Below are 15,125 nucleotides of genomic sequence, written 5' to 3'. Positions count from 1 at the left end.
CCACAAGACTCAAGATTCATAATGAAGTAACATAAAATCGAATGGATTAAATATTAAACAAGATGTACAGAAGGAAACACGGCACCGAACTGACCGTCTATGGAGTGCAAAAAAATAAATAAAACAAAATAAATCATAAAAAAATAAAATTAAATTATATTAAAATAAAATAAACATAAGGCTGTATTTGTATTTGTTTTTTTGTTTTCTTTTATATAATGAATTATATATAATTATATATAATTGAATCTTGAATCTTAATTTTGTTTTTTATTGCGATTCTGATTCGATTTTGTGAAAAGTTTCTGCAGTCGGTAGAAAAGACTCAAGATTCATAATGAAATAACAAAAAGCAGACGCAGAATTCTTTATTAACAAGTACACAAGTGTCTTTATTTCTGCAAGCAGGTTTAATTCTACAGTTCAAAAAAAAATGAAGAAAAGAAAAGAAGAGGGGGAAAAAGCCACTGTCAAGCTGTTGGCACATGTATGTACAAAAACGGATTAAATTTACAGCCAACTACAAAGCATTCTTAGTGAAAGTACAAAAGACTGATATGAGAGAGAGAGAGAGAGAGAGAGAGAGAGAGAGAGAGAGAGAGAGAGAGATGGCTGAATATTGTATATAGTTTTTATTTTTTTCTGCTTCAAACTAGGACGAAACTCAAACACTACAACCAAGTATTATATTTATCCTTTAATACTGCTCCATTAGCTACTCGAATACTGCACACTAGAGGAAGAAGAAGAGGAAGAAGAAGAAGAGGAAATCTGCAAGACAGTCAGTGTAAAAATGAAAATAAACCTTTGTCTCATTTATTTGTGTTTTTGTTTTTTTGTTTTTTTTTTTGTAGTCGGTTAAAAACTATTTTATAACCATGCCACAAACAACAACTAGACTCACGCTCTTTAGCTAATACAATGATTTTATTTGTTTATTTGTTTATTTTTGTTCAGTTAGGTGTTGTAAAAACCAATGCTGGAGGTTGAACTGTACAGCGAGTCGACACTCAATCCAAATATGCACTTACGATGAAGACAATAAAAAAAACTGAAGATGGGCAAGAAGATAAAAAGAGGACGGTGTCAGGACCAGAATCAGGAGACGCTCGGGGCAGTTAGAGGCGACTAAATCCAGCCGAAAGAGTTTTGGTCCAGATCTTTAAAGATTGAAGCATTAAATAATATCAAATGGATTAAAAATAAACAAGGTGTATAGGAAGGAACTGGGAACTGAGTTAAACAAGTATGGAGCAAAAAAATAAAAATAAATAAAAAAAATAAAATAAAATAAAATAAAAGATAAACACAATATGCAAATAAAAATTAAAATAAAACAAAAATTAAATGGATTAAATATAAACAATGTACAGAAAGAAACAGGGCACTGAACTGACCAAGGATGGAGTGCAAAAAAAAAATCCTAATAAAATAAAATAAAATAAAATAAAATTAATATAAGGCTGGAAATGAAATGAACATAAGGCTATAATTTTGTTTTTTATTAAGATTCTGGTTTAATTTCGTGAAAAGTTTCTGCAGTAAACATACCATTGTGTTTTCTACAAACAAAAAATAAACTAAAAAAAAAATAATAATAATAAAAATAATAATACTAAAGTAATTATAGTGCCCCATTATTTTCAGAAAACTTTTTTTTTACTTTGTTTCAGGATGTTGGCAGTACTTTTCCAATTCATTCTGATCCAAAACTACAACAGTTTTTTAAAATTATTATTTAATTCTTGAATTCTTTTGTTCTTTTTGTCCCTGATACAGTCCCTGGACAGTGATCTTCAGGTTGTTCCCCAAAACATCAGCGAGTTTCTAAAACTCTTTTTCACATGAAAGGGAAGAAGGTGGAGACAGACGATCGAGAGAGATATATAATGAATATATACAGTGCAGAGGAGCGACCTTCCAGTTCTTTTAATCGTGCGGTGAAGTGTTTAATAAAAAGTTAAAGCTGAAAGAAAAGAAAAGAAAAGAAAAGAAAAGAAAAGAAAAGAAAAGAAAAGAAAAGAAAAGAAAAGAAAGGAAAAGCAGTAGATGTCAGTGAGATTATGGCTTGTGATGGATGAGAGAAGAATTTACAGAATCTCTCCAAGGCAAATAATCTAAACCAGGCGCTCGATCAGTCCGAGGATCTCGCTTTTATTTCTAATTTAATTTTACTCACACAATTCGAACGAAGCTCAGAGATACTAGTCATTATTATTATTATTATTATTATTATTATTATTATTATTATTATTATTATTGTTTTATTTTGTTGTTGTTTTAATGAATTCAATCATTTTTATTTATTTATATTTTTAATAATTTATATATGTCCAATTTACATTTTTTAAATTAATTAATCGAATTAAATTTAAAATTAAGACATAGCTCAGACCAATAATTCCAAAATCAATTATTAAATCATTATTTATAATTAATATATTTTTGTAACATGGATTCATTAAAAATATTTGTGCTATTTTAGAAAATTGTTTAAAATCTTTTTTTTAAATCAGTTAAAAGAGATTAATTTTTGTCTCAATGTAATGACTTGCCAATTGTTTCATAATAATAATAATAATAATAATAATAATAATAATAATAATAATCATAGTGAATCTCCTCTCTGGATTTCTTTGCTCAGAAAATTGTTTCAGCTTTACGAACAGCCTGAGACGAAGCACCAGTGTCAAATAGCATCAGGAAATACTTTACGTACAATAAAAAGCTACACTTGAGCGATAAAAAATCATTTTAAGGTCTTTGTGGCTTTAGAGAATGTGCTGGAAAACAAAATCCGAACAATTCGCCAAATCAGAAAAGTGAGCATTTTACTTTCCCTGCCATTTTGTTTTTCTATTATCCAGAATCTTTCTATTTTTTTTTTTTAGTAAATACACACTTTATAGCTTTTACAAATGGTTTGAGGTGAAGCACCAGTGTCACAGCTTCTTCAGACTAAGATACAAATTATACTTTGTCTAAAAAGTAATTTTTAAGGTTTATTCGGCTTTCTGAACCGATGGAATTTGCTGGAAAAGAATCTGTGAAATCGTACAAGTTTGGTCACATTTTAGCTTTGGATGATTAAAAAAAACCAAAAAAAAACAAGGGCCTAGTTTAAAGTTCTACGATGGAGGACGGTGAGTAAAGCCGTACGTGAGTAAGGTAAATGTCGTAAAAAAATATCAGAGTTTATTTACGCAATCTGTTTTTCAGGATTAAAAGGACTGCGATTATGTCCAGGAGTCGTATTGCTAAACTAGCCGTTCTGCTAGCTGTGCTAGTTCTCCGGAAAACCTAAACAGCACACGGATCCACACGTTTAACGCACATGTGCTTTATTTAGTTAGATATAAACCCTTTCTGAGAAATATCGAAGAGTTTATTGCGTAAACGTCGACAGCACCGTATAGCCTAATGTAACATTCAGTAGCTAGATGTTAGCATTCTTAGGCAGCTAGCTTTTCTGTTTTTTGAATAAACTTCATTTTTAGGCTAAGGTTAAAAACGTGTTTTATTTATACTGGAAGGAGTATAAATAGTAGTGTAGCTAGCATTGCGGCTAATTTTCTGATATTTTCAGACATGACATCATAATCCCCTTTCCTCTGAAAACAGATCTGGATCATTAAAAACTCCATAAGTATAAAAAAAAAAGTAGTTTGACGTGTTGTTGGCGTGTGATATCCATGTTTTTTAAGACGAATGGCTCTTATTCGTCAAAGTTGCTTACGTTCAAAACAATCTTTGGAGTATCTTTCGCATATAATCAGAGAGCGTGTAAATTTGAGCATGATAATTAATCAACTTTAAAAAATACTTGATTTGGAGTTAAAAATTATCCATCATATATTTTTTTTTATTAATAAAAATATTTTCCAAATAATTATCACCCTAAACTACATGATGTAAATTGGGGTTATTATTATTTATTAAATATTGTTCTTTTAATTTTTTTTTTTTTTTGTCCACAATTTAGACAGCAAGACCACGGTAAAAGGGAGGGCGTGTTTCAAGCAAATGACATGTAAATGAAGGCAAATCTGGGCGTGTCGTATGCATATAACATGTAAATAAGGTGGATGTGGGTGGAGCTTGTGTTCAGCTGAAAACTTAAATCACGGCTCATTTCGATGCTGCGTCACAAATGAACAGACGTTTTTGACGCAACTTTAACGAATAAGAGCCATCAAAACAACAACAAAAAAGAGAAAAAAAATCATGGAAACATTCAAAAGCGAAATAAAAATTGTGTGTGTGTGTGTGTGTGTGTGTGTAAGTTCATCCTGACGCTGATCCTCTAACCAGTCAAATTCATTACATGAGTTTACATGTGTGCTTATATGTGTGTGTGTGGTTCAGGGAAGGGAAAGGACATGCTTAGGATCATGTGTGTGTGTGTGTGTGTGTGTGTATAGGTGTGTATAAGTGTGTGTGTTTATGTGTAGGCATTGAGGCGCTCTTTGGAGCGGGTGGAGTGGATATCGTGTAGCTCCTGTTCCTCCTTGCTCTTGATGTCTTCATACTTCTGCATGCGGCACGCGTCCTTCACGTAGGCCCAGTTCGCCGCCAGGACCATCAGGTAGTGCACCTGCATCAACAGAGCCGCGCCGGCCACAGACACGGGGTTAGTACGCAACGCAGGGAGGTTACTGCACTCATAAATGTAAAAAAAATGGAAGAAAAAGTTTAGATTGTTATAAGAACAAACACTTCAGGATGCAGGAACGCGACGGACGTGGGAAGGACACGGGGAAGGGAAATGTTTAGCTCTGTAGTTTTTAAACCACTTCGGTTACCATCACAACAACAGGCCAGTTACTGATTATCTCCAGAACGGAGTGTAAGTTCTTAAGGGTTAAGTTCTGAAGGATTCCTCACACTGGAGATCGTGGTGGTTCCCCTCGCCCCGTCGACTGATCCAGCATGACGTCATAGATACTGAAGGCAGTCATGTTCTTTACTAGTCAGCAATCTGATATGATACTGATACACTACTGAGTCTGCTACCATACGGTACAGTACATTTTCGATTCCTAAGGCAATGAGTTGATATTAGACCGTAGTACTGAATCTGCGATGACACGATCAATTTGGTCAAGTTTCAATTCGGATTTTCAGTGCAACGATTTGATATCAGACAATAGTGCTGAACCCAGTATGATGCGATAAGACTACAATTCTTTAGACATTGAAAGGACATTTGATGAAACTACTGAATCTGATGCTGTATGATATTTAATGATACTACTGAAAGTGTTGCAAAAAGTTAAAATATTTGATGATACTACTGAATCTGCTATATTAAGATATTTGATGAAACTACTGAATCTGCTATATTATGGTATTTGATGAAACTACTGAATCTGTTGCATTAGGATATTTAATGATACTACTGAATCTGCTGCAGTGTGATACAACATTTAATAACACTACTGAATCTGGTGCATTTTGAAACAATATTTGATGATACTACTGAATCTTCTGCTTTATGATATATTTAATAATGGTACTGAATTTGCTGCAAAATAATACAATATTTGATAACACGACTGAATATGGTGCAATATGATATAATGAAGCTACTGAATATGTTGCATTAAGAAACAATATTTGATGATACTACTGAATCTTGATGCATTAGGATATTTAATGATACTACTGAATCTGCTGCAATGTGATACAATGTTTAATAACACTACTGAATCTGGTGCATTTCAAAATGATATTTGATGATACTGCTGAATCCAGTGCATTTTGAAACCATATTTAATGACACTACTGAATTTGCTGCAAAATGACACACTATTTGATAACACTACTGAATCTGCTGCAGTATGATATAATGAAACTACTGAATCTGTTGCATTAAAAATGATATTTAATCATACTCCTGAATCTGATGCATTTTGACACAATATTTGATGATACTACTGAGTCTGTTGTTTTATGATATATTTGATGATACTGATTCTTGTTTTTGATTCAGTGATATGAAACAACGCCACTGAATCCGCTACGACGATCTGAAGTTCTTAAGGCAACAATGTGATATTTTAATATAAGTCTGAACCTGATATGCAATGATCTAATTTGGATTCTATTTTGCATCCCCAGACGTCTCCACGCTACAGCTAGCATTCCATTAGATGATGCTAGCTTGCTTTAAATGAGTTGTGTTTTGACAGCAGTCATTAAACATTACTGGAACTGGGTTCTCCAGTGGAACCGGCTCAGCAGGTGGACCACCACGTCACTACACCGGATACAGGAAGTGGAAATAGGAACCTGGGGGATTTTTTTTTTTAAATTAAGGTAATTAAGGGGATGTCGTTAGGATTTGGGGTGGTTTCCGTGTCTGCGTGTCATGGCCGACGGAGTCGACATCCCGGAGCGAGTGTGTGTGAGGCAAAGGACTGCGGAGTGGGCGGGGCTTCAGAATCGTGTGCAGTATCTCCCCAGGCTCTGAGTAACCAGTGTGACGTAATTACGCACGAGGACAGAGCTGGACGCCATCTGTCACATGACCAATGACATCACACAGACACACAGGACAGAGAGAGAGATGACGAGAGATGACGATCATTTAAAAAAATAAGAAGAAATTAAATAATAAAAGTCAGAGCATATCTATAAGATTACTTTGCTGTATTCTTTACATACATAAATAAATACATCAATGACATCACTATAAAAATTAATATTAAAAATATTAACAAAAATAATCTTAATTAATGAATAAAAATTATATATTTCATTTAACATATGTTAATCTATTAGAGTATTTTAATGTTCTAATAATAATGTATTTATTATTTTGATATCTGTCTAAAATAATATTGGTTTTATTTTATTTTTTTTAAATTACTGAATTAATTTTCATAAAAATAGTGGTAATAAAAGAAATGTAAAAATAGTAAGCATTTCTTTCTTTTTATCAATTTCTTTATTTACTAGTTTGTTTGGTTTTGGGTTTTTTTTCAATTATTGAGGTTATTGATCTATTTATTTATTTATTGGCTTGTTTGTTTATACAGTTTTGTGAAAAGGTTTTCATTTTTTTAAAGCTAAACTAAAAAAGAAATGAAAATATCCTGAATGTAAACCAATACTAAAAATTATTAAGAAAATTATTATATTTAATTAAAACAACAGGTCTCTTAGTTGCACCTTTATAATATTTCCTTTTATTTAAAAAACAAAGTTTTTTGGGGAAATTTATTGTTTGTTAATCGAAAAACAAAACAAACAAAATAAAAAAATAAAAAATAAATCATAAAATGAAATAAAAGAAAAAGCCATAAAGCCATAAAAACATAACAAAAATATTGGATTATTAGATAATATTAAAATTATTATTTATAAAATTACATTATAATATTTGGAAAATATGGATTTTTAATAAATAAAAAGAGAAACATTTTTACAAGACATTTAAGTAGCTAAGACTTTAACACAGTTCTTAGAAAATATTTTTTCAAAAATGTTAACACAGTTTATTTGGCTAATATTCGCATTACTTGGATTTTGAGTTTGAGGATTGAAATTTGAAACGTATATAAATGTCCTGTTTGTTTGTTTTGTAACAGTAACACACATCAATAAATTCTACAGTAATAATAAAATAAAATGAGACTTCTCATGCCGAGACTCAGACCTTCAGCCACCAGGTGGCGTGTTCTCACTGTAAATCTTTCGGCTCGGCGCGGGACGCAGTGCTGAGGTGATGTAATTATATAATAAACCTAACGAGTACAACTGTAGTGTGTGTGTGTGTGTGTCTGTGTGAGTGTGGGTGTGTGTGTGTGAGTGTGTGTGTGTGTCTGTGTGTGTGTGTGTGTGTGTGTGTGTTTATACTCTTGTATACCTATAAAAGCTCATACACAAATATCTACACATGCTTATGCACACACTTGTGCAAGCACACATACACCACACACACACACACACACACACACACACACCATTTATATCTCACACAGGGGAGCGGCTGTTTTTTAATAAGATGCTTCCTCTCTCTCTCTCTCTCTCTCTCTCTCTCACACACACACACACACCTTTCTTTTTTTTTTTTTTTTACATTCCTCTCTCCTCTTCTCTTCTTCTCTCCTCTGTTTCCATGGCAACAGCGCCCCATGCATTTTCAATGCAGAGCATTCCTCTTACTCTTTCTCCGTCACCCTGTTTCTCTCTCTCTTCTCTACACCTCTTTTCTCCCACTCCCTCTCTTTGTTCTCCCTCTCGCTGTTTTCTCTCTAGCCTTTTTTTTACTGTCTCTCTCTCTCTCTCTCTCTATTCTCCTTCTTTCTATTTTCACTCTATTCTCCTCTCTCACTCACTGTATGCCTCCCTCTCTCATTGTTTTCTCTCTCCTTCTCTCACTTTATCTCTCCCTCTATCTCTTCTCTACACCTCATTTCTCCCACTCCTTCTCTCTTTGTTCTCCTTCTCGCTGTTTTCTCTCTATCCTTCTTACTCTCTCTCTCTCTCTCTCTCTTTATTCCTCTCCTTTCTATTTTCACTCTATTCTCCTCACTGTTTTCTCTCTTCCTCACTCCTTCACTTTATCTCTTCCGCTCTCTCTTTCTCTATACCTCCACCCTCCCTCTTTCTGTTCTCCCTCTATCCCACTTTGACTTTCTCCCTCTCTGTTGTCTTTCTCTCTGTTTTCTCTGTGGCCCACTACGACACTACGACACTACGAAAGTTGTGTGTAAATCCCTACAACAGTGTGTTTTCCTAAGATATAGATAAACTCAATACACAGAATTTTTTGATTTTGTCTCCTGCATTTTCTCCTTTCTGTATTTATTCCCCTTTTTCACTCTCCCATCACTGTTGCCAGATTGGGTGGTTTCCTGTCCAATCGGGCTCCTATTGGTCACATCTAACCAGGAAAAAATGCAATGGGCGGGTTGATAAAATTTGTGCAGACTGGCGGGTTTTTATTTTGGACTATAAACATGATATTTTATTAAATTTTCCATTCAAACAAACTTTACAATAAAGTATAATATGTAATGTTGACTTTATAATTATATGATTGAGTTTTTAGCCAATAAGGTTGAGGAGAGTCCAATCAGGCTTCGATCTTGATTAACGGGTTGTTGTAATCGTTGTACTCGTTAAGCCAATATCACAAAGTTATTAACAAAGCTGTAAGTGTTTTTTATCATCATCATGCCAAAGTGAGGGAAATATAGAAAGTCTTACAGTAAAGAATAGAAAAAGAGACGTTTTCAGTTCTCTGTAGATTCTCTGCATTAAGTCGCTATAAAAAGGTAAGCGTGTTTATACGCTATTATTCTGCTACAAAAATTCTGATGTCGTGTTTGATAATTAAATAAAACGTATACAGGTAGCTAACGTAGTGTGTGTGTGTGTGTGTGTGTGTGCGTGTGTGTGTGTGTGTGTGTGTGTGTGTGCATGTGCGTGTGTGTGTGTGTGTGTGTGTTAATAGTGCCCTTTGCACTAACTAATTTGTTTTGGGTTTTCTGTTTGTTACTGTATTAGTTACCACAGAATGCATTTTGGGGCTGGTATTTTTTGAAATGGGCGGGGTTTAAGATGTAGCTGGGCCGGAAATCTTCAGTCCAATCTGGCAACCCGGTCTCTCATTAATCCACAAGTCTTCCACAACTATCACTGATTCACGTTGCACATGCACATAGTTAAATGATTTATAGCTCTAATATCTTTTTAATAGTAACTAATCAATGATATAAATGTATTATACATATCTCCCTAAAGCCTCCTTCAAACAGCGGCATCACTCTTTTCTCTCTCTCTCTCTCTCTCTCTCTCTCTTATTACAAGGCAATAATCATGACCACTGACCATCACACACTATTCACACACTATACAGAAAAGACACACAAGTCTGATGAAAGAAAGTCATAAAGATAAAATAAGAGAAAGAGGCAGATGTTGAGAGAAAGAAAGTCAAAGAAGAAAGAGAGAGAGAGAGAGAGAGAGAGAGAGAGAGAGAGAGAGAAGGATACAGCGTGACAGAAATAGTCAGAGTTAAACAGAGAGAGACAGATACACACACACAGAGAGAGAGAAGACAGAGAGAGAGAAAGAGAGAGAGGCAAAAATAAAGAGACAAGCAAGACAGAGAGAGAGAGAGAGAGAGAGAGAGAGCGAGAGAGAGAGAGAGAGAGAGAGAGAGAGAGAGAAAGATAGAGACAATATATAAAAGAAAGACAGGAAGAAAACAGACAAATGGAGAAAGATGGGAAGAAACAGAACATAAATATAAAAACAGATGTGTAGAGAGATGGAGGAGGAGGAGAAGGAGGAGGAGGAGGAGGAGGAGGAGAAGGAGAAGGAGGAGGAGGAGGAGGAGGAGGAGGAGGAGGAAGAGAAGGAGGAGGAGGAGGAGAAGGAGGAGGAGGAGGGGATTAATCACTACACTGGACATTAAACTCAGAGCATTATTATTAAATAATTATCTGATGGAAAACTGGCTGCATTAATTCAATTACCAGAGAAAGACATGAAAATCCTCCAACAAAAAAATACTGAAAAGATTTATTTATTTATTTTTATATTAAAAAATTATTACTTAAAATTATAACTGTGTTTAAACACGCTCCAGTTGCTTCATGTATAATTTTGTTTTATTGTAATCTACAAACCTGTCAAAGTGTGTACAGATTCTGAGCTTGAAAAATGATCCTGACTTTTTTATTTCATTATTATTATGATGTTCCATATCATTATTTATTTCCATTCAACTACTTCCCCATGGGATCGCTAACACGTTTACTACTAACCCCCTCCTGTAAAAGGAGAGAAGTGAACTGCCTCAACAATAAAGAGATTAAACAAGAAACAGTGAGAGGGATAGTATGAGTGAGAGAGAGAGAGAGAGAGAGAGAGAGAGAGAGAGATGTAATGAGATTTACAGTGATAAACTGAACAGAGTTACACAGAGCAGTAGTGAAAGAGTGATGAAGGGTGATAAAAAGAAAGAGAGAGACAAGGACAGAGAGACAGATATAGAGAAAGTGAGAGAGAGAGAGAGAGAGAGAGAGAGAGATGCAATGACATTTACCGTGATAGACTGTACAGAGTAAGAAAGAGCAGTAGTGAACAAGTGATGAAGTGTGATAAAGAGACAGAGATAGATAGACAGAGAGAGGAAAGCTAGAAACAGAAAGATAGAAAGAAAGGTGTGAGAGAGAGAGACAGGAAAGATAGAAACAGAAAGATAGAAAGAGAGAGAGAGAGACAATGAGAGAGAGGAAAGATAGAAGCAGAGAGATAGAAAGAGAGAGAGAAAGAAAGAGAGAGAGAATGAGAGAGGAAGATATAGTGAGATTTACAGTGACGTACTGACCAGAGAAAGATAGAGCAGTAGTGAATGAGTGATGAAGTGTGATAAAGAGAGAGAGAGAGAGAGAGAGACTAAGAGAGAGAGAGAGAGAGACTAAGAGAGAGAGGTTGAGTAATAAACAGGCTCACCATGGCGATGACGGCCGCTCCTGCCCCCGCCAGAGCACAGACAAACAAGTGGAACGTCAGATCCAGCTGGAGCAGAAAACAAAAAAGAGAGAGAGAGAGAGAAACATCCAGAAAACAAACTCAGAATCTCAAGACAAAAAGTATCTCAATTTGTTAAATAAAAAAAAAATTCAGCCTTCCAGCAAAATCCTCGATTCTGATTGGTCAGAGGCTGTTGATAAATTTTGAACTCCACCATGATGTCTTACTGACACTCTTGGAAACTCGGAATTTCCCGCTTGTAATTATGGATTTAACCCGTAAACAGTTTAACTCGTAGATACATGAGCTGAGAAGTTTGTCACTAAGATTATATAGAGGTACACATCAATAAAGTGTGACTTTATTGACTTTATAAATCACTGTATTGACTTTATAAATCACTCAAGAGCTGAATTTAGCTTTAGGTAAATATTTATACAAAATTTTTCCGGTTGAGATAAACCATGTTAAGTATATTAACCTAATCGTACCTAATTAACCTAATTCCATTAGCTAATCGTAGCTAAAACAAACCAACTATGATGGAGATCTCATTAGCTAGCTCCTTTCAGCTCAATTTAGCTAGCTAACTGTTTACAGCAAGAAAGCAGACACAACCGACATTCTCTGTTATCATGTGTTTAATCTATTAATTCTAACCCTAACCCTATCTAATCTACAGACAAACAGACTTTTTCATTTGCGCGTTAAAACAACTCAATTAAGTATCTGATTATTAATTAGCCGTATGCTAAATTCCACTCACCACTCAAAACTGTTGTTCATTGTTTTTTTATCATTAGAATTAATATAACTGTTTTCTAAGCACAGTTCTAGAAACCTCTGTCATTATCCAAGCCCGAACGCTACAGACGCTCACAGACAGATGCTACAGACCTCATTAGAAGCACACATCTTGCTGAAGTTATCCTGGCTGGTGCAGATCTTCTTGTCTTCAGTAGAGGGTATAATTCCTGAAAGAAAATCCAGAGATGAAAATAAATACATTTTCTGATTTGGTAAAACTCTCACTGTTTACGTGTGTTGAGGTTCAAATCACAACTCAAATCAAGTGCAAGGAGAACTACAGTGGATGGGTTGAATTCTGGATTCTGATTGGTCGGTAGATGTTGATTTATTTTCTATAACAGCAGGTCTGATAGTAGAGCAGTAGCTGGATATGTGTATCACAGATTCATATTTTCCAGTGCAAGGCACTGACAAACATATAAGAGTTTTTTACACTGATCTAAACCCCGGGTTCTTTTTGCTCTAAACCCCACAGTTACCCCTGGGGAAGAGGAAGGTTTCAGGTGTGTAATGTAGAAACTCTGGGGTTATGAAGCTCTGCTCTGGAGCAGGATCATCACGGCAGTGTTTACACTGTTAACTCCACATCGTGGCGCTGAATGTGTTCAGTGTTAGAACGTTACGGCTTGTCACTATGCAACAGACACCCAATCAGAACCTGAAAACCTCATATCAGGTGAAAAAACCAGGATGTAGAAACACTGAACAAGGTAAAAACGACTCTGTAGGTGGAGTCAGGTGGAAAAACACTCGGAAGCTTTCGCTGTAAAAGTGTGAGAAAGAAATACTTTGTGACTCTGAAAAATTAGTGGAACGAACGGCTGATTAACTTCACGACAAAATTAAAAAGAGGATAAAGCTGTGAAAGATAACAGAACCTGCTCGAGTGCAGAACCACAGACCTGAACCTTTTCTCCTCACTGAAATGAACGTGTGAGACGAGCCGTTATTTAAAGCTGTCGCGGTCTGGATTTATCCAGTCAGGATTGTTGGATTGACTGCAGCAGGGTTTAGGAATGTAGAGTGTGAAACGTCAGATTGTGAAGGTCCAGGATTCAGGGTAACAAATGTCCAAAGCAAAATATAGGAGCGATCAGTGGGGTCCAAGCACCTCGTCATGTTACTGAGAAGCTTTAAGTTCCAGCTTTACCTCTGACACTGGAAACTTCTTCCATAAATGATAGATAAATGTCTCCTAACAAAAATCTATATACATATGAATGTATACCTGTTTTTATTTTTTGTATAACAACACATACACACCTTAATTAATCAGCACCTTCAACCTGATCAAATCAGAATCCAGAATTCAACCATGCTCCACTATTAAAGAGTTTATCCAGAGCAAAGAGACCCTTCTGGTCACTACATACCGAACTGGCGCAGATCGAAGCAGAGGTTGGTTCCCTCTAACACTGTCATGTTCTGACAGGTGTTCCAGATGTTAAAATACATGAAGACCGGCAGAGAGGTGAAGGCCGTGACGCCCAGCCAGGCCAACATGAAGACATAGGTCAACATGATGAACTGGGAGAAACACAGACACAAGAATTAAGCATCGTCTGACTAATTAAGGCTTTTTATTTATTATTGATGATCTGTTATAACCAGAGCTCATACAAGGAGCTGTCAATCAAGTGCAGGGAGGATTTAGTGCTCAGGTTCAAACAGCCGCATTACTACCCTGCATTTATTAGCGATTTGCATGAAAGCAACAAATTGCCTTCAGAACAATCTTCAGTTCCCTGGCTAACAACTTTTAGCTTGCAATTAGCACAAAAAATGAAAGTCTTTTTGTCTTATCCTCTGAGATGTGCAGTAATTTCTCACTGAATGTCTATAAAGCCATTATGAAAAACAGAGCTTAGAAGAGATTGTTTGGTTTCTGTTTAAGATATGTAATCAAATACAGTTAGTACAGTTAGTACAGTACAGTTAGCAAGCTTTGCTAATCTACCAATAAAGCTAGTAATATGAAATATGTAGAGCAAACTTAAATAACATAGACGATACTCTATGAAGCTTACATTATAGGTGGAGGATCAGTCAGAGCCAGAATTCACACCTTCTTACATTTCTATATCTATTTTTTTTTCCATCCCCAGTGCTTTTGTTCCCAGTTCTTCCAGGAAGCTCAGTAGAAAACAAAGCCCACGTACAATATAGTCGCAATGTATCCCAGCCTTGTGTCTTACCCAGGCGCTCACGCAGCGGCCACAGGTCGTGATCTTGAAATCTCCATACAGGTCACGGATTGCCCCAGTGGTGAAAAAGCCCTCGACCATCAGCAGGATCCCGTAGACGAAAAACGCTGCAGCCACGCCGTAGATCACGTACTTCAGGATATCAATCCTGCAAATGTACACAGTGAACTCGGTAAACCCTTTAGCCTGGGCTGAGGTTCTGCTGAGAGTCTGCAGAAATAGGATAGCTTCACATTTCCTGATAAATATGAAAGTCATAATAGATAATGTTGCAGTTATAATGTACAAAAAAAAGGGATATTTCTTGCTATCCACATACAGACAGTTCCATATTATATTTACTCCATTTCTGGTTCATACCTTTAAAATCGCAATTGCAGTATTTTACAGTCGGTGTCTGAATGACAAAAGCTCCCAAAGTTGAATTTTATTGATATTTATCAGATATATAAACATGTGTAAAAGTCAGTAAGCTGTAGATGTAAGCTTAGCGCATGATCAGATGCTGTATGAAGCTCTAAGAAGCTCTCTGTTCCTTTTTAAAGAGCACTAGGCTTTTCTTCAGTCTCCTTTTTTCCCCCAATTCTTTGTGGTTTTGGTTCATTCATCTGATCTGAG

General features: G+C 35.6%; 1 protein-coding gene across 3 annotated transcripts in view; it reads right to left on the bottom strand.

The window, feature by feature from the left end:
* Positions 1-364: 364 nt before the first annotated feature.
* Positions 365-15,125, bottom strand: part of gpm6ab (glycoprotein M6Ab) — a 64,735-nt gene continuing 49,974 nt past the window's right edge. For 2 of the 3 annotated variants that reach the window (XM_058385567.1, XM_058385566.1), the window contains 5 exons: positions 14,499-14,655; positions 13,677-13,830; positions 12,391-12,467; positions 11,473-11,538; positions 365-4,594 (listed from right to left, as the gene is read on the bottom strand). In XM_058385567.1, the coding sequence (XP_058241550.1) occupies positions 4,442-4,594; positions 11,473-11,538; positions 12,391-12,467; positions 13,677-13,830; positions 14,499-14,655 (607 nt within the window). In that variant the 3' untranslated portion in view covers positions 365-4,441. The other variant, XM_058385568.1, reaches the window with a different exon arrangement.

Source organism: Hemibagrus wyckioides, linkage group LG03 (genome assembly GCF_019097595.1).
Source record: "Hemibagrus wyckioides isolate EC202008001 linkage group LG03, SWU_Hwy_1.0, whole genome shotgun sequence".
Lineage (NCBI taxonomy): Eukaryota > Metazoa > Chordata > Actinopteri > Siluriformes > Bagridae > Hemibagrus > Hemibagrus wyckioides.
Note: the sequence above shows the minus strand (reverse complement) of the source record. Positions and strands in the feature narration are given on the sequence as shown.